The sequence below is a fragment of the Urocampus carinirostris genome, chromosome 3, assembly GCF_059441175.1.
Source record: "Urocampus carinirostris isolate Australia breed hairy pipefish chromosome 3, RoL_Ucar_1.0, whole genome shotgun sequence".
In the NCBI taxonomy this organism is placed as follows: domain Eukaryota; kingdom Metazoa; phylum Chordata; class Actinopteri; order Syngnathiformes; family Syngnathidae; genus Urocampus; species Urocampus carinirostris.
The window spans coordinates 6,701,402-6,722,347 of NC_142351.1; the positions used below are offsets into that span (position 1 = coordinate 6,701,402).

General features: G+C 42.7%; 1 protein-coding gene across 1 annotated transcript in view; it reads left to right on the top strand.

Annotated features, from left to right (window-relative positions):
• The window catches only part of LOC148368479 (vasopressin V2 receptor-like), an 87,577-nt gene extending 71,519 nt beyond the window's left edge, over nucleotides 1-16,058 (top strand). The window contains exons 5-6 of the mRNA XM_088329747.1: nucleotides 10,514-10,964; nucleotides 15,569-16,058. Coding sequence (XP_088185873.1) covers nucleotides 10,514-10,964; nucleotides 15,569-15,768 — 651 coding nt within the window. The 3' untranslated portion in view covers nucleotides 15,769-16,058. The remainder of the gene's footprint in view (nucleotides 1-10,513; nucleotides 10,965-15,568) is intronic.
• The last annotated feature ends 4,888 nt before the right edge of the window (nucleotides 16,059-20,946 follow it).

Below are 20,946 nucleotides of genomic sequence, written 5' to 3' on the forward strand. Positions count from 1 at the left end.
ATAGATAGAAAGATACCATAGATAGATACCATAGATAGATAGATAAATAGATACCATATAGATAGATACCATAGATAGATAGATAGATAGATACCATAGATAGATACCATAGATAGATAGATAAATAGATACCATATAGATAGATAGATAGATAGATAGATAGATAGATAGATAGATAGATAGATAGATAGATAGATAGATAGATTGATGGATAGATACCATAGATAGATAGATAAATAAATAGATAGATAGATAGATAGATAGACACCATAGATAGATACCATAGATAGATAAATGGATACCATAGATAGATAGATAAATAAATACCATATAGATAGATACCATAGATAGATAGATAAATAGATACCATATAGATAGATACCATAGATAGATAGATAAATAGATACCATATAGATAGATAGATAGATAGATAGATAGATAGATAGATAGATAGATAGACACCATAGATAGATACCATAGATAGATAGATAAATAGATACCATATAGATAGATAGATAGACACCATAGATAGATACCATAGAGCAGACCTGGGCACTCCGGTCCTGGAGGGCCATACGTCCTGCCAGATTTTGAAGTTTGCTCTTCTTTAACTCAGGTGATACAAATGATAACCTCGTTAGCAAGCTAGCAAGTGCTCGTTAACGACACTGGTGATTGGAATCACCTGTATTGGATCAGAGAAACCTCAAAAAAAAATGCAGAACATACGGCCCTCCAGGACCAGAGTGCCCAGGTCTGCCATAGAGGCTGATTGATTATAGATTGGCATCAAATGACTCATTTTCGTGTCCCTCCGGTGCGTTGTGCAAATTAGGAAGTGGCAGAGAGGCTACACGACCAAGTTGTGCTACTACTTCTATAGAAAATCACAATCTATACTAATGAGGAAGATAAGTGCTTAGAATACTTTAAACAAGTAGTGTCAGCCGGTTGGATAATATAGCCAGGTGTCACGTTATGAACATGTATTGTTAATATTATAGCATTGCATCAATTGATACATATCAGTGTCTCTCTGGTTCCTCATGAATATTATGAAAAGGCAGAGAGGATGCACGACCAAGTTATGATACCGTTTAGACAGAAAATGAAATCATAATCTAACGAGAGACACAAATGCTTCAAATCTATTCATATATTTCCTACAAGTTTGTGTCAGCTGATCAAACCTTCGAGATTAGCATCAAGGTATGAAGAGTTACAGAAGAGACACGACCAAGTTGTGATATTATTGAGATAGAAAACGGAAATTTATTCTAATGAGGAATTTTAGAAATTTTGAATCTTTTTAACATTTAGTCTTATCATTATAGCGTGGAATCAATTGATAAATATCGGTGTCCTTCTGGTTCTTCATGAATATTAGGAAGAGGTAGAGAGGATGCAAGACCAAGTTGTGATATTATTGAGATCGAAAATAGAAATATATTCTAATGAGGAACATAGAAATTCTGAATGTTTGTACCATGTAGTGTTGACGTTATAGCCTGGCATCAATTGATAATGATCAGTGTCCTTCTGGTTCCTCATGAATATTAGGAAGAAGCAGAGAGGATGCAAGACCAAGTTGTGAAACCGTTTAGATAGAAAATTAAAACATAATCTAATGAGGGTCACAAAAGCTTCAAATCTATTCATGTCTTTCCTACAAGTAGTGTCAGCTGATCAAATCTTCAAGATTAGCACCAAGGTATGAAGAGTTACAGAGGAGACACGACCAAGTTGTGATATTATTTAAATAGAAAATGGAAACATATTATAATGAGGAACATAAAAACGTTGAATCTTTTTAACATTTAGTCTTATCATTATAGTGTGGCATCTATTGATAAATATCCGTGTCCTTTGTAACATGTAGTGTTTATATTATAGTGTGCCAACGATTGATAAATATCAGTGTCCCTCTGGTGCCTTGTGAATAAAAGGAAGAGGCAGAGAGGATGCAAGACCAAGTTGTGAAACCGTTTAGATTAAAACATAATCTAATGAGGGTCACAAATGCTTCAAATATATTCATATCTTTCCTACAAGTAGCTGATCAAATCTTCAAGATTAGCATCAAGGTATGAAGAGTTACAGAGGAGACACGACCAAGTTGTGATTTTATTGAGATAGAAGATGGAAATATATTCTAATGAGGAACTTAGAAATTTGGAATCTTTGTAACACGTAGTATTAATATTATAGCATTGCATCGATTGATAAATATCAGTGTCTCTCTCTGGTTCCTCATGAATATTAGGAAGAGGCAGAGAGGATGCAAGACCAAGTTGTGATATTATTAAGATAGAAAATGGAAATATATTCTAATGAGGAACATAGAAATTTTTAATCTTTGTAACATTTAGTCTTATCATTATAGCGTGGCACCAATTGATAAATATCAGTGTCCTTCTGGTTCCTCATGAATATTAGGAAGAGGTAGAGAGGATACACGACCAAGTTGTGATATTACTGAGATAGAAAATGGAAATATATTCAAATGAAGAACATAGAAATTTTGAATCTTTGTAACATTTTGTCTTATCATTATAGCGTGGCATCAATTGATAAATATCGGTGTCTTTCTGGTTCCTCATGAATATTATGAAGAGGTAGAGAGGATACACGACCAAGTTATAATGTTATTTAGATAGAAAATAGAACTATATTCTAATGAGGAACATAGAAATTTTGAATCTTTGTAACATTTAGTCTTATCATTATAGCGTGGCATCAATTGATAAATATCGGTGTCTTTCTGGTTCCTCATGAATATTATGAAGAGGTAGAGAGGATACACGACCAAGTTATAATGTTATTTAGATAGAAAATAGAACTATATTCTAATGAGGAACATAGAAATTTTGAATCTTTGTAACAATTAGTCTTATCATTATAGCGTGGCACCAATTGATAAATATCAGTGTCCTTCTGGTTCCTCATGAATATTAGGAATAGGTAGAGAGGATGCAAGACCAAGTTGTGATATTATTGAGATCGAAAATAGAAATATATTCTAATGAGGAACATAGAAATTCTGAATGTTTGTACCATGTAGTGTTAACGTTATAGCCTGGCATCAATTGATAATGATCAGTGTCCTTCTGGTTCCTCATGAATATTAGGAAGAAGCAGAGAGGATGCAAGACCAAGTTGTGAAACCGTTTAGATAGAAAATTAAAACATAATCTAATGAGGGTCACAAAAGCTTCAAATCTATTCATGTCTTTCCTACAAGTAGTGTCAGCTGATCAAATCTTCAAGATTAGCATCAAGGTATGAAGAGTTACAGAGGAGACACGACCAAGTTGTGATATTATTTAAATAGAAAATGGAAACATATTATAATGAGGAACATAAAAACGTTGAATCTTTTTAACATTTAGTCTTATCATTATAGTGTGGCATCTATTGATAAATATCCGTGTCCTTTGTAACATGTAGTGTTTATATTATAGTGTGCCAACGATTGATAAATATCAGTGTCCCTCTGGTGCCTTGTGAATAAAAGGAAGAGGCAGAGAGGATGCAAGACCAAGTTGTGAAACCGTTTAGATTAAAACATAATCTAATGAGGGTCACAAATGCTTCAAATATATTCATATCTTTCCTACAAGTAGCTGATCAAATCTTCAAGATTAGCATCAAGGTATGAAGAGTTACAGAGGAGACACGACCAAGTTGTGATTTTATTGAGATAGAAGATGGAAATATATTCTAATGAGGAACTTAGAAATTTGGAATCTTTGTAACACGTAGTATTAATATTATAGCATTGCATCGATTGATAAATATCAGTGTCTCTCTCTGGTTCCTCATGAATATTAGGAAGAGGCAGAGAGGATGCAAGACCAAGTTGTGATATTATTAAGATAGAAAATGGAAATATATTCTAATGAGGAACATAGAAATTTTTAATCTTTGTAACATTTAGTCTTATCATTATAGCGTGGCACCAATTGATAAATATCAGTGTCCTTCTGGTTCCTCATGAATATTAGGAAGAGGTAGAGAGGATACACGACCAAGTTGTGATATTACTGAGATAGAAAATGGAAATATATTCAAATGAAGAACATAGAAATTTTGAATCTTTGTAACATTTTGTCTTATCATTATAGCGTGGCATCAATTGATAAATATCGGTGTCTTTCTGGTTCCTCATGAATATTATGAAGAGGTAGAGAGGATACACGACCAAGTTATAATGTTATTTAGATAGAAAATAGAACTATATTCTAATGAGGAACATAGAAATTTTGAATCTTTGTAACATTTAGTCTTATCATTATAGCGTGGCATCAATTGATAATTATCAGTGTCCCTCTGGTTCCTCATGAATATTAGGATGAGGCAGAGAGGATACACGACCAAGTTGTGTTATTATTTAGATAGAAAATGGGAATATATCCTAATGAGGACCATAGACATTTTGAATATTTATAGGATGTAGTGTTAATATTATAGTGTGGCATCGATTGATTAATATCAGTGTCCCTCTGGTTCCGCATGAATATTATGAAGAGGTAGAGAGGATACACGACCAAGTTGCGATTTCGATAGAAATTGAAAATGTATTCCAATGAAGGACAGAAATGCTTGGAAGTTTTCTAACAAGTGGTGTCGGCTGATACCACGGCTGCCCCGGAGCAACACTTCCAATGTTTGTTGACTTTCTTCTAAACAGAAAATCCAAACCTTCTGGAGATGTTTCACAGCTGATGGCAAAAAAATGACAAACAACAGCTCCACCCTCTCTCTTCATTTCCTGAAGCTCTTCGGGCCTCAACGCAGACGGGATAAAGTCCACTTAAGCCATTGTCGAATTGAATCCACACGACTGTCGCGTCGAACGATGCCATTCCCACTGGGCTGATTTAGAACAGTGTTTCTCAACTGGCGGGTCGCGACCCAAAAAGGGGGTCCTTTTCATTGGATCGCGGGCCTTGGCCAAAATAATACTCATGAGGGAGGAACATATCTGAGGGTTTGTCATGTTATAATCTTACACCTGATTTTTTTTCAAACGTGTTTATTTATGTACCGTATTTTCCGCACTATAGGGCGCACCTAAAAGTCTTCATTTTTTTCAAAACCTGACCATGCGCCTTATAATACAGTGCGCCTTATATATGGATCAATATTAAGTCTCAAAGTCTTGCATCTAACTTGCAGCCGCCAACTAGATTTTCCCCCGAACGCCAAGTAGTCCGCGGTGTATGCTGGGATTTATTTACCGGCGTTTCATTGGCTAACCAATGTGTCAATCATCATTTGAATCCATCGCTATTGGCTAAAGTTATTCGGAGCCTCGGATTGGCCAGAGGGCCGAAACAAACCCTGCAATTGGCCGAAAAAGATGTGTCAATCATCCGTTAAATCAATCACTATTGGCTAAAGTTATTCGGAGGTCAAGGGGCGGATCCTTTTTATCATTTACAGGCTGGCATTGGCTTAAACGGCAAAACAAAGCCTGCAATTGGCCGAAAAAGAGGAATGCGAATCACACGTTGGGTTGCACTACGACATAGAGAAAACATTTTTTACTAATCTGTATTTGTAAATATTTTATTCTCCTGGATTTACTAAACTCACGGATATAAGAGGACCACGGCTGCACATTATTATTGAACACAACGACTCCGGTGAGCTACTCCGGCTATATATTATCCCTGTATCTTGTTTCAGACTGAACTCGATGTTTCTGTGATAAGCGGTGCAGATAATGGATAGAATGGAGTGTCTATTTTTAAATTCAACTCAATTCCAAGTGTTTATTGTCATATGCACAGTAAAGTTGCGAGCGAAAAAGAAAATAGAAACTAAGGAATGGTTGGCATTTCTTGAATCCCAAGACATACCAGCTCAGTAGCCTAGATGGTAAGGCGCCCGCTTTGAGACTGGGAGGTTCGGGTTCGCGCCCCGGCCGAGTCATTCCTAAGACTTAAAAAGTGGTCGGCGGCGCCCTCTCTTGGCTGCGGCTGCATCGGGTCAGATGCAATCGACATTTCGTTCTGTGTACATTGTTACACAGAATGACAATACAAGGAAATTATTATTATTATTATTATTATTATTTAACCTTCCGAATGATGGAACGATGCATTTGAGTGACATCGTACGGACACCGCATCCGCACGTGTTCTCGACACGTATTTGCGTCTTTGCAAGCTTTGGGAATGTTAAGGGGGTAATCAGTTGGACTGAACTATCTGACTGTTTTGTCCACGTTTTCTCTTTTGAATGAATTGACTCATGTACGATTGCCTACAAACGTCGTTTGTTCTTACAATTCTTTTACAAGATATCCATTTCTTTTTATTTCCTGATATATTTTGTGGCATAATATTCACATTTTGGGGGGGCTTATTGAGTCGGTTGCTCGATACAGAACTGTATTTAATTACATTTTTAGTGGAAGTACAATGTTGGCAACAAGATTCACTTGATATCATTGGAAATTATTGGAATGCAACACAAACTTTTTCTTCTTTTTTTCCGTGTTTTTTCTACGTTATTGTTAAATTCCTTTAAAAAAAATCTCATTGTGTTTATTTTTTCCGAGCTGTTCCTTTTTTCTTTTTGTTCTCTATTTACTTTTTTCCTACGTTTCTTTCTTTTCTTTTTTTCTGGCTTTTTTTCTAAATTTTTCCTTCTTTTTTTCTCTTCGTTTTGTTTCTTTTTTTCTCAGCTTTTCACTACTTTTTCATTTTGGGTATTTTTTTCTTTTTTGTTCTATTCCCCCCTTCCTTTAAGTCATTTTGCGCATCATTTTACATCATATTTGGTCATGTTGGGATGAAAGAAGCAAAAACAACCCGAAGAGCCGTTTAGGACCCGAAAGAGCCGGTTCCTTTTAGTGAGCCGAAGAAGCCAACTTTACTCAACTTCGCTCTACTTTGACTCGACTTCAAAATACCGCATTTAGGATACAACGTCAGGGGAACCCGAGTATTTTCATGCACTGTAACTTTGACTTAATTTGCTTCTTAATTAGTAATTTTGAGCCCTCATTTTTGTGCACTGGCTAGATTTTCTTGTGCGCTGCTTAGAGGGAACACTGACCACAAACCTGTCTTTTTCCATTTTCTCCTTTTATACTTCCTTTTTTTTTCTTGACTTCTTTATACAACATCATAATTCGTAATATCAAAACAAGTGAGCCGTTTAAGAGCCGGCTCGCTTTAATGAGTTGAGCTGAAAAAGCCGCTTCTCTAAAAAGAGACGGACTTCCTTTCACTACATAACTACCACATGAAATCCTGGGCGACAGACGCTTAAGCACAGTAGCATCAAACCGCTCGCCTCGTTTTCAATGAAAAAAACGATACCGAGATAGAGGGAACCGCGGCGAACACGTTTGACTTGATTGATTTGCCGTTTGGTGATAGTCAGTGTCTGAGCAACCCTCTCGGTCCCCTTTTGTCGGTCCGTCTGCAAATCTCTGTTTTTACATGGCAAGCCCTTTTTCGCTTGTTAGTCCCCCGTTACGACCTGTTTTTGAGCTAGACAACGACTGCTCTCCCGTCCCAAATTACGACCTGTTTTGATCTGGACCACGTCTGTTCTCTCACCCCGAATAACGATCCGTTTTTGATCTCGACCACGTCTACTCTCCTCTCCTGGCTTTCGACTCGTTTCCGATCCCGATCACGTTTTTGCTCTTCTATCCCGGCTACTGACCCGTGTTTTCCGTTTCCGACACAGCCATCGCTCGCCACGGAAGTCCCACTTCCGCGTCTTAGCAACCCTCTCGCCTCTCAGTCCCCTTTTGTCGGTCCATCTATGAATCTCTGTTTTTACACGGCAAGCCCTTTTCTGCCTGTCCAGTTTTTTTGCTCCTGTTAGTCTCCCGTTACGATCTGTTTTAAGCTAGATAACGTCTACCCTCCTCTCCTGGCTTTCGACTTGTTTCCAATCCCGATCGCGTTTTTACTCTCTATCCCGGCTACTGACCCGTTTTTTGTTCCGTTCCCGACACCGCCATCGTTCAACACGGAAGTCCCACTTCTATGTCTGAGCAACCCTCTCGCCTCTCGGCCCCCTTTTGTCGGTCCGTCTGCGAATCTCTGTTTTTACACGGCAAGCCCTTTTTTGCCTTTTCTGATTTTTTGCTCCTGTTAGTCTCACGTTACGATCTGTTTTAAGCTAGACCACGTCTGCTCTCCCGTCCCGAATGACGACCTGTTTTGATCTCGACCACGTCTGTTCTCTCGCCCCGAATAACGACCCGGCTACTGACCCGTTTTTTTTCCCGTTACCGACACCACCATCGCCACGGAAGTCCCACTTCCACGTCTGAGCAATCCTCTTGCCTCTTGGTCCTCTTTTGTCGGTCCGTCTGCGAATCTCTGCTTTCAAACGGAAAGCCCTTTTTCGCCTGTCCTGTTTTTCGCTCCTGTTAGTCTCCCGTTACGATCTGTTTTAAGCTAGACCACGTCTGCTCTCCCGTCCCGAATGACGACCTGTTTTGATCTCGACCACGTCTGTTCTCTCGCCCCGAATAACGATGCGTTTTTGATCTCGACCACATCTACTCTCTTCTCCTGGCTTTCGACTCGTTTCCGATCCCGATCACGTTTTTGCTCTTCTATCCCGGCTACCGACCCGTTTCCGACACCGCCATCGCTCGCCACGGAAGTCCCACTTCCGCGTCTGAGCAACCCTCTCGCCTCTCAGTCCCCTTTTGTCGGTCTGTCTGTGAATCTCTGTTTTTACACGGCAAGCCCTTTTTCGCCTGTCCTGTTTTTCGCTCCTGTTAGTCTCACGTAATGATCTGTTTTAAGCTGGACCACGTCTGCTCTCCCGTCCCGAATTACGTCCTGTTTTGATCCCGACCTTGTCTGTTCTCTCGCCCCGAATAACGATCCGTTTTTGATCTCGACCACGTCTACTCTCCTCTCCTGGCTTTCGACTTGTTTCCGATCCCGAACACGTTTTTACTCTCTATCCCGGCTACTGACCCGTTTTTTTTCCCGTTCCCGACACCGCCATCACTCGCCACGGAAGTCCCACTTCCACATCTAAGCAACAACCCTCTTGCCTTTCGATCCCCCTTTGTCAGTCCGTCTGCAAATCTCTGCTTTTACACAGCAAGCCCTTTTTCGCCTTTCCTGTCTTTCACTCCTGTTAGTCTCCCGTTACGTGTTTTGAGCTAGACCACATCTGCTCTCCCGTCCCGCATTACGACCTGTTTTGATCCGGACCACGTCTGTTCTCTCGCCCCAAATAACGACCAGTTTTTGATCTCGACCACGTCTACTCTCCTCTCCTGGCTTTCGACTTGTTTCCAATCCCGAACACGTTTTTACTCTCTATCCCGGCTACTGACCCGTTTTTTTTTCCGTTCCCGACACTGCCATCGCTCGCCACGGAAGTCTCACTTCCACGTCTAAACAACCCTCTTGCCTTTCGATCCCCCTTTGTCAGTCCGTCTGCAAATCTCTGCTTTTACACAGCAAGCCCTTTTTCGCCTTTCCTGTCTTTCACTCCTGTTAGTCTCCTGTTACGTGTTTTGAGCTAGACCACATCTGCTCTCCCGTCCCGCATTACGACCTGTTTTGATCCGGACCACGTCTGTTCTCTCGCCCCAAATAACGACCCGTTTTTGATCTCGACCACGTCTACTCTCCTCTCCTGGCTTTCGACTTGTTTCCAATCCCGAACACGTTTTTACTCTCTATCCCAATCTCATTCTTCCTTTTCTCTCTGTTGTCTTTTTTCCCTTCTCTCATTCTTTTTATCCTTTATCTTTTTCTCTCATTTTCTTTCTCTTAATATCCGTCTTGTTCTATTTTTTCTTTATTTCTCTCTTGTGCTCTCTCTCTTGTGTATCTCTTTCTACCACCCTCTCTTTCTTTCTTTCTTTTTACTTTCTTTCTTTCTTTCTTTCTTTCTTTCTTTCTTTCTGTCTGTCTGTCTGTCTGTCTGTCTGTCTGTCTGTCTGTCTGTCTGTCTGTCTGTCTGTCTGTCTGTCTGTCTGTCTGTCTGTCTGTCTGTCTGTCTTTCTTTCTTTCTTTCTTTCTTTCTTTCTTTCTTTCTTTCTTTCTTTCTTTCTTTCTTTCTTTCTTTCTTTCTTTCTTTCTTTCTTTCTTTCTTTCTTTCTTTCTTTCTTTCTTTCTTTCTTTCTTTCTTTCTTTCTTCCTTCCTTCCTTTCTCTTTGTTTTTTACGCCACTGAAGTCCCACTTGCGCGTTCAGAGCGACCTGCTCAACCACCGGATCGTGTGTGCACTACTTTCCCTTCTTCCCAATAAAACTGTGAGAAACGTTACGCGAGTGGGTTCTGTTTCCGTTCTGTTCCTGACATCAAACAATGTTTTTAAGACTTTCAAAAATTGGATTTAAGACATTGTATTGCCATATAAGGCCTTATTTTCAGACTTTCTAAGGATCTGCAGGAACCCTGATGCAGAGTACTTTATTACTTTTACAAGTAGACTACTTTTTACTATTACTTGAGCCATTATTCTGAAGTAATCCCTAACGTTCCTGCATGTTCCTCTCCCTCAGATAAGAATCTTCCGTGAGATCCACAGCAACATCTACCTGAAGACGGAGAGAACAGTAATGGCGGAGGTGAAGAGGAACGAGATCCTCCTGAGCTTCCACTCCTTCAAAAAGGAAGAAAGAACCCGAGAAAGGACTCGGAGGGCGTCCGGGACCAGAACCGGGTCGGTCCTCCGACTGAAACCCCTGACCCGCGGCGAAAAAAGCCAATCGGGAGACGGGACGCTCCCGCCCGAGTCCTGCTCGACCTATCGGGTGTCTTCGCCTTCGCCTCGCTGTTCCCTTGACTCCGCCCCCCAGGGGACAGCGGCCACGCCCACGCCGAGTATCACCAAAGCCGTGTCCAAAACGGTGCGCATGACCCTGGTCATCGTGCTGGTCTACACGGTCTGCTGGTCCCCGTTTTTTATCGTGCAGTTGTGGGCCGCCTGGGACCCCGACTCGCCTAACCAAGGTTAGCCAAAAAAAACCATTCGCGTTGTATTCAAACTGGTTACCAAGCGTTCGGATGAGTTATCTGACTCCATTAACCAAACACAAACATTATTCTCCTAACAATGCATGCTCATTTCTTAATTTTAGGGAAAAATATTGATTGGTCTAATTAGGGGCAGCACGGCGGGGCAGTGGTTAGCGCATGTGTGGCACAGTTTATGTCTTGGGAACCTCCTGCGTGGGTTCAAATCCAGCTCCCGACTTCCTGTGCGGAGTTTGTATGTTCTCCCCGTGCTTGACTGGGTTTCCTCCGGGCACTCCGGTGTCCTCCCACATTCCAAAAACACGCATTTCAGGTGAATTGGCCGGTCCAAATTGTCCCTAGGTGTGAATGAGCGAGTGAGTTGTCTGAGATTGAACCTCCTGTGTGGAGTTTGCATGTTCTCCCCGTGTTTGCGTGGGTTTCCTCCGGGCACTCCGGTTTCCTCCCACATTCCAAAAACACGCATTTCAGGTGAATTGGCCGGTCCAAATTGTCCCTAGGTGTGAATGAGCGAGTGAGTTGTCTGAGATCAAACCTCCTGTGTGGAGTTTGCATGTTCTCCCCGTGCTTGCGTGGGTTTCCTCCAGGCACTCTGGGTTCCTCCCACATTCCAAAAACACGCATTTCAGGTGAATTGGCCGGTCCAAATTGTCCCTAGGTGTGAATGAGCGAGTGAGTTGTCTGAGATCGAACCTCCTGTGTGGAGTTTGCATGTTCTCCCCGTGCTTGCGTGGGTTTCCTCCGGGCACTCTGGTTTCCTCCCACATTTCAAAAACACGCATTTCAAGTGAATTGGCCGGTCCAAATTGTCCCTAGGTGTCAATGAGCGAGTGATTTGTCTGAGATCGAACCTCCTGTGTGGAGTTTGCATGTTCTCCCCGTGCTTGCATGGGTTTCCTCCAGGCACTCCGGTTTCCTCCCACATTCCAAAAACATGCATTTCAGGTGAATTGGCGGGTCCAAATTGTCCCTAGGTGTCAATGAGTGAGTTGTCTGTCCCCGTGTGCCCTGCGATTGGCTGGCAACCAGTTCAGGGTGTCCCCTGCCCACTGCCCGGAGATGGCTGGGATGGGCTCTAGCCCCCCGCGACCCTAATGACCACTGATTGGCTGAAATGAGATCACATGAATACTAGGAAAATCTGATTGGTTTGGACAGAAAAACATTCTAACATTCTCTGAATTTTTGTTTCTTTTCTCTTTTTTATTTCTTTCTCTCTTGTGCTCTTTTTCTCTCTCTCTTTCTCATGCTCACTCTTTTTCTCTGTCTTTCTCTGTCTTCTCTCATTCTTTTGATCTTTCTTTCTCACTTTCTTTTATCTTAATTTTCATCTTTCTCTTTTTTATTTTTTCTCTTTTGTGTTCACTCTCTCGTATGATATCCCCCCCCTCTTTCTCTCTCTCTCTCTCTCTCTCTCTCTCTCTCTCTGTCTCTTTCTCTTTTTCTATCTTTTCTCTGTTCTCTCTCTCACCCTTATGATATCTCTCTCTCTCTCTCTCTCTCTCTCTCTCTCTCTCTCTCTCTCTCTCTCATGCTCACTCTTTTTCAATCTTTTTCTCTTTTCTCATTCTTTTTCTCTTTTCTCATTCTTTTGATCGTTTCTCACTTTCTTTTTCTTAATTTTCCCCTCTTTCTCTTTTTCTATCTTTTCTCTGCTCTCTCTCTCTCTCTCTCTTATGATCTCTCTCTCTCTCTCTCTCTCTCTCTCTCTTTTTCATGTTCACTCTTTTTGTGTCTTCTTTCTTTGTCTCTTCTGTCATTCTTTCTCACTTTCTTTCTTTCTCACTTTATTTCTCTTAGTTTTTGTCTCTTTCCCCTTTCACTTTATTTCTCTCTTGGGCTCTCTTGTGATCCTTTATTTTTTTTTCTCTTTCTTTCTTTCTTTCTTTCTTTGTCTTTGCTATTTTATTCCTTTCTAGCTTTCCATCTTTTTTCTTTCACTGTATCTCTCTCCCTCTCCCTCTCTCTCTCTCTCTCTTTTTTCTCTCTCTCTTTTTTCTCATATTCACTCTTTTTATGTCTTTTTCTCTTTGTCTCTTCTGTCATTCTTTTGATCTTTCTTTCTTTCTCACTTTCTTTCTCTTAATTTTCGTCTGTTTCCCTTTTTACTTTATTTCTCTCTTGTGATCTCTTGTGATCTCTCTCTGTTTCTTTTCTCTTTCTATCTCTCTTTCTTTCTTTTTTCTCTCTATCTCTCTCTTTCTCTCTTACTCTGTCTTTTTTTTCTCTCTCCTTTTTATTTCTCTGTCTTTGTCATCCTCTCCCTCTCTCTCTCTCTCTCTCTCTTTCTCTCTCTCTCTCTTTCTTTCTCATGTTCACACTTTTTATGTCTTTTTCTCTTTGTCTCTTCTGACATTCTTTTGATCTTTCTTTCTTTCTCTCTCACTTTCTTTCTCTTAAAATTTGTCTCTTTCCCTTTTTACTTTATTTCTCTCTTGTGATCTCATGTGATCTTTCTCTGTTTTTTTTCTCTTTCTCTCTCTCTTTATTTCTTTTCTCTCTTTCTCTCTCTCTCTCTTTCTCTCTTACTCTGTCTTTTTTTTCTCTCTCCTTTTTATTTCTCTCTCTTTGTCATCCTCTCCCTCAGTCTCTCGTTCTCTCTTTCTGTTAAACCTACTCGTCCGTCTCCCGTCAGTCAGCAGATAATCTGTTTCTGTTTTCCGACGGGAAAGCGAAAACCAGGCCGATTTTCTCCTATTCATTTTTCATTTTACGTAATTGTATTTAAAGGAACCTTCACGACTCGGTTTTTTTCCCTTTTTTGTTCCCGACGTCGGTATTATATGATATTTTTACAAGCAAAAAGAACGGAAAGTCACTTTTTTGTGTTCCTTTAATAAGAAGTTGACGTCTTTGTTTACTCGTAAAGATGGGAATTCCAAAAAATAAGCCCTCCCTCTCTGGTCCCAAACGGTTTTTAAGGTTGTTTCTGTGGCTTTCATCCATACATTACCAATTCTAATGATTTGGTCAGGATTTGTCCATTACCCTCACCTGCGCTCACTCTTTCAGCCCCAGCTGCCACTCGTTCCCTATCTAAGCACGTCATTCTCGTTTACTCCTGGTCAGTCCGTCAGCGAACCTCAGTGCATGCAAGGCAAGCACTTTTTGACTCTGGCTCCCGTTTTGATCACGACCTGTTCCTGTGTCCTGCTTGATTGCTCTGTCTTTTCTCTCTCTCTTGCTTTTCTCGTCTCTCTTTCTCTCCTTCTCTCTTTCAACTTCTCATTGGAATTATTTCTCTCTCTCTCTTTCTTTCCTCCTCTCTCACTTTTTCTTTTTTTTTATCTCGTTTGTTTCTCACGTTCTCTATCTCTTTTTTCTCTCTTTCTTGCTTTTCTCTTCTCTCTTTCTCTCATTCTCTTTTTCAACTTCTCATTGGAATTATTTCTTTCTCTGTCTTTCTTTCCCCCTCTCTCACTATTTCTCTTTTTATCTCTTTTGTTTCTCACGTTCTCTATCTCTCTTTTTTTTCTCTCTCTTTCTTGCTTTCTCTTCTCTCTTTCTCTCCTTTTTACTCTCCTTCTCATTCAATTTCCCTTTGGATTTCTTTCTCTCTCTCTCTCTCTCTTTCTTTCCTCCTCTCTCACTATTTCTTTTTTTTTATCTCGTTTGTTTCTCACGTTCTCTATCTCTTTTTTCTCTCTTTCCTGCTTTTCTCTTCTCTCTTTCTCTCATTCTCTTTTTCAACTTCTCATTGGAATTATTTCTTTCTCTGTCTTTCTTTCCCCCTCTCTCACTATTTCTCTTTTTATCTCATTTGTTTCTCACGTTCTCTATCTCTCTTTTTTTTCTCTCTCTTTCTTGCTTTCTCTTCTCTCTTTCTCTCCCTTTTACTCTCCTTCTCTCTTTCAATTTCTCTTTGGATTTCTTTCTCTCTCTCTCTCTCTTTCTTTCCTCCTCTCTCACTATTTCTATTTTTATCTCTTGTTTCTCACGTTCTCTATCTCTCTTTTTTTTTCTCTTTCTTGCTTTCTCTTCTCTCTTTCTCTCCTTTTTACTCTCCTTCTCTCATTCAATTTCCCTTTGGATTTCTTTCTCTCTCTGTCTCTTTCTTTCCCCCTCTCTCACTATTTCTCTTTTTATCTCTTTTGTTTTTCATGTTCTCTATCTCTTCTCTCTCTCTCTCTCTCTCTCTCTCTCTCTCTCTTTCTTGCTTTTCTCTTCTCTCTTTCTCTCCTATTTTCTTTCCCTCTCTCACTATTTCTCTTTTTATCTCTTTTATTTCTCACATTTCTATCCCATCTTTTTTTCCTCTCTCTCTCTCTCTTGCTTTTCTCTCCTCTCTTTCTCTCCTCCTCTCTTTCAACTTCTCGTTGGAATTCTTTCTTTTCCTCTCTTTCTTCTCTTTTGTTTTCTCTCCCTCCCTCTTTCTTTCTCCTTTTCTTTCTTTCCTTATCCCACACTCTCTCTTTTTCTCTCCCTGTCTTTCTCTTATTTCTTTCTCTCTTTCTCCTCTACTAGGAGAGAATGTTGATTGGAGGTAAAGAACACATTTTTTTTTCGAAAAGTGGATTGAGAAGTTTTCCCCTCCTTTCAAAATGATTATGAAATGAAATAATGATCCAAAATCTTTGCAGGAGTGGCCTTCACCATCCTGATGCTGCTGGCCAGTCTCAACTCCTGCACCAACCCCTGGATCTACGCCGCTTTCTCCAGCAGCGTTTCTCGAGAACTCCAACATCTGCTTCACTGCCGCTCCAGGACCGGACGCCGCGGTTCTATTCCCAACGACTCCACCGCCACCCACACCTCCACCACCAAGGACGGACTCTACTAGACTCCAGGACCGGGAACCCTTTGGAGAAAGAACCCTGGTGGGCCTGCTTCCAGCAGATTTGTATGTTGACATGGGAACAGTGGTTTCACATACAGTTTGGGAGTACCACCAATAGTCCAGGAACGAACACCTCCACCACCAAGGATGGACTCTACTAGACTCCAGGACCGGGAACCCTTTGGAGATAGAACCCTGGTGGGCCTGCTTCCAGTAGATTTGCATGGAAACTGTGGTTTCACACAGGGTTTGGGAGTACCACCAATAGTCCAGGAACAAACACCTCCACCACCAAGGACGGACTCTACTAGACTCCAGGACCGGGAACCCTTTGGAGAAAAAACCCTGGTGGGCCTGCTTCCAGTAGATTTGCATGGAAACTGTGGTTTCACACAGGGTTTGTGAGTTCCACCAATAGTCCAGGAACAAACACCTCCACCACCAAGGATGGACTCTACTAGACTCCAGGACCGGGAACCCTTTGGAGATAGAACCCTGGTGGGCCTGCTTCCAGTAGATTTGCATGGAAACTGTGGTTTCACACAGGGTTTGTGAGTTCCACCAATAGTCCAGGAACAAACACCTCCACCACCAAGGATGGACTCTACTAGACTCCAGGACCGGGAACCCTTTGAAGAAAGAACCCTGGTGGGCCTGCTTCCAGCAGATTTGTATGTTGACATGGGAACAGTGGTTTCACATACGGTTTGGGAGTACCACCAGTAGTCCAGGAATGAACACTTACACCACCAAGGACGGACTCTACCAGACTCCAGGACCGGGAACCCTTTGGAGATAGAACCCTGGTGGGCCTGCTTCCAGTAGATTTGCATGGAAACTGTGGTTTCACACAGGGTTTGTGAGTTCCACCAATAGTCCAGGAACAAACACCTCCACCACCAAGGACGGACTCTACTAGACTCCAGGACCGGGAACCCTTTGGAGAAAGAACCCTGGTGGGCCTGCTTCCAGCAGATTTGTATGTTGACATGGAAACAGTGGTTTCACATACGGTTTGGGAGTACCACCAATAGTCCAGGAACGAACACCTCCACCACCAAGGATGGACTCTACTAGATTCCAGGACCGGGAACCCTTTGGAGAAAGAACCCTGGTGGGCCTGCTTCCAGCAGATTTGTATGTTGACATGGGAACAGTGGTTTCACATACGGTTTGGGAGTACCACCAATAGTCCAGGAACGAACACCTCCACCACCAAGGACGGACTCTACTAGACTCCAGGACCGGGAACCCTTTGGAGAAAGAACCCTGGTGGGCCTGCTTCCAGCAGATTTGTATGTTGACATGGAAACAGTGGTTTCACATACGGTTTGGGAGTACCACCAATAGTCCAGGAACGAACACCTCCACCACCAAGGATGGACTCTACTAGATTCCAGGACCGGGAACCCTTTGGAGAAAGAACCCTGGTGGGCCTGCTTCCAGCAGATTTGTATGTTGACATGGGAACAGTGGTTTCACATACAGTTTGGGAGTACCACCAATAGTCCAGGAACGAACACCTCCACCACCAAGGATGGACTCTACTAGACTCCAGGACCGGGAACCCTTTGGAGATAGAACCCTGGTGGGCCTGCTTCCAGTAGATTTGCATGGAAACTGTGGTTTCACACAGGGTTTGGGAGTACCACCAATAGTCCAGGAACAAACACCTCCACCACCAAGGACGGACTCTACTAGACTCCAGGACCGGGAACCCTTTGGAGAAAAAACCCTGGTGGGCCTGCTTCCAGTAGATTTGCATGGAAACTGTGGTTTCACACAGGGTTTGTGAGTTCCACCAATAGTCCAGGAACAAACACCTCCACCACCAAGGATGGACTCTACTAGACTCCAGGACCGGGAACCCTTTGGAGATAGAACCCTGGTGGGCCTGCTTCCAGTAGATTTGCATGGAAACTGTGGTTTCACACAGGGTTTGTGAGTTCCACCAATAGTCCAGGAACAAACACCTCCACCACCAAGGATGGACTCTACTAGACTCCAGGACCGGGAACCCTTTGAAGAAAGAACCCTGGTGGGCCTGCTTCCAGCAGATTTGTATGTTGACATGGGAACAGTGGTTTCACATACGGTTTGGGAGTACCACCAGTAGTCCAGGAATGAACACTTACACCACCAAGGACGGACTCTACCAGACTCCAGGACCGGGAACCCTTTGGAGATAGAACCCTGGTGGGCCTGCTTCCAGTAGATTTGCATGGAAACTGTGGTTTCACACAGGGTTTGTGAGTTCCACCAATAGTCCAGGAACAAACACCTCCACCACCAAGGACGGACTCTACTAGACTCCAGGACCGGGAACCCTTTGGAGAAAGAACCCTGGTGGGCCTGCTTCCAGCAGATTTGTATGTTGACATGGAAACAGTGGTTTCACATACGGTTTGGGAGTACCACCAATAGTCCAGGAACGAACACCTCCACCACCAAGGATGGACTCTACTAGATTCCAGGACCGGGAACCCTTTGGAGAAAGAACCCTGGTGGGCCTGCTTCCAGCAGATTTGTATGTTGACATGGGAACAGTGGTTTCACATACGGTTTGGGAGTACCACCAATAGTCCAGGAACGAACACCTCCACCACCAAGGACGGACTCTACTAGACTCCAGGACCGGGAACCCTTTGGAGAAAGAACCCTGGTGGGCCTGCTTCCAGCAGATTTGTATGTTGACATGGAAACAGTGGTTTCACATACGGTTTGGGAGTACCACCAATAGTCCAGGAACGAACACCTCCACCACCAAGGATGGACTCTACTAGATTCCAGGACCGGGAACCCTTTGGAGAAAGAACCCTGGTGGGCCTGCTTCCAGCAGATTTGTATGTTGACATGGGAACAGTGGTTTCACATACGGTTTGGGAGTACCACCAATAGTCCAGGAACGAACACCTCCACCACCAAGGACCGACTCTACTAGACTCCAGGACCGGGAACCCTTTGGAGAAAGAACCCTGGTGGGCCTGCTTCCAGCAGATTTGTATGTTGACATGGAAACAGTGGTTTCACATACGGTTTGGGAGTACCACCAATAGTCCAGGAACGAACACCTCCACCACCAAGGACGGACTCTACTAGACTCCAGGACCGGGAACCCTTTGGAGAAAGAACCCTGGTGGGCCTGCTTCCAGCAGATTTGTATGTTGACATGGGAACAGTGGTTTCACATACGGTTTGGGAGTACCACCAATAGTCCAGGAACGAACACCTCCACCACCAAGGACGGACTCTACTAGACTCCAGGACCGGGAACCCTTTGGAGATAGAACCCTGGTGGGCCTGCTTCCAGTAGATTTGCATGGAAACTGTGGTTTCACACAGGGTTTGTGAGTTCCACCAATAGTCCAGGAACAAACACCTCCACCACCAAGGACGGACTCTACCAGACTCCAGGACCGGGAACCCTTTGGAGAAAGAACCCTGGTGGGCCTGCTTCCAGCAGATTTGTATGGAAACAGTGGTTTCACACAGGGTTTGGGAGTACCACCAATAGTCCATGAATGAACACCTCCACCACCAAGGACGGCCTTTACCCATTCCAGCCAGATCAGGAACCCACGGGAGTACCCTGGTGGGCCAACTTCAGGCAGAAACAGTTGTTTCTCATCAGCTTTGGGAAAATTCCAGCCACACACATCTCCAGCACCAAAGACAGCCTCTGGTGACTACACTCAACCCTGGAACCCTCTGGAGAATCAGGTTGGACTTGCTTCCAGTAGATGTTTTAGCTGACAGATCTAACGGAGGCTTCAAGTCATTTTTGTGAGGACCATCAATACTGCAAACACAATCACCTCCACCACAGGAACCCTCTGGAGAAAGAACCCTACAGGCAGATATCCTTTGAGGGTGCCACCAATAGTCCAACCATGAACATCTCCACTACCAAGGAAGGAGTCTACTGACTCCAGCTGGACACGGTATGCTCTGGAGAACCCCTTTGTCCCTGCTTCCAACAGATGTTCTTGCTGAAGAAGGAAATGGTGGCTTCACTTCAGTATTTAAAGTGCCACCTCTGGTTTTTAAGGACAAAAAGAGGAACCTAAGGTGGGTATCATGGACTTACCCTCTGGAGAGGGAACCTTGGTGGACCTGCTTCCAGCAGATGTTCTTGCTGAAGAAGGAAATGGTGGCTTCACTTCAGTATTTAAAGTGCCACCTCTGGTTTTTAAGGACAAAAAGCAGAACCTAAGGTGGGTATCATGGACTTACCCTTTGGAGAGGGAACCTTGGTGGACCCGCTTCCAGCAGATGTTCTTACTGAAGAAGGAACTGGTAACTTCACGTCAGTTCTTAAAGTGCCGTTTCTGGTTCTTTAAGGACAATAAGAGGAACCTAAGGTGGGTATCATGGACTTACCCTCTGGAGAGGGAACCTTGGTGGAACTGCTTCCAGCAGATGTTCTTGCTGAAGAAGGAAATGGTAGCTTCACATTAGTTCTGGTTCTTTAAGGACAAAAAGAGGAACCCAGGGTGGGTATCATGGACTTAAGGACAAAGAACATGTTCCACAAGACAACTGCAATCCAAATCAAATCACGGCTGGATTTCTATTCACTCAGGAAGAAGCCCTAGGAACAGGAACAATTCTAGGAACAATGGAGGTCTCATTCAGGACTTCCCAGGAACAATCCAACTTTCTGCAGATCAGCAGGAAACCAAGACGTAAACTTGTCTACGAGACGGAGAACTACGCCAGAGGAACAAAAAGAGAATGTCTCCAAACCATTCCGTGTACCAACCCTTAACAGATGTAATATATTGACGGTAGACCCCCAGGATAGGACATGATTCCGTTCCGCGGTAGGAATTGTGGGAAATTGCTAGCTAACAAGCTAATGCCTTCTGAACCACCGGTACCCCAAATAAAAAAAACACGTGAATAATAGTCCTGATTGTCCATGCAGTTTTTCAAGGGAGTCGGCATCCATGTGCCTTCTTCCTGTCTAATCTAAATCTCATTTATCTAAATTTATTCCTGAAACCCGATTTGGGTGCCTTCGTATATGGCTTATAGGCTCTAAAACGGCTGAACCGATATTTTTAACAATTTACACAGTGGTCCTTTAGGCCTTTGGGAGTGTTTTTAGCTAGGTTTGGTGTCAAAAAATACCAGCAAAATCAATAAGCATCTGCTTTTCTACACAAAAGGGATCTAGAA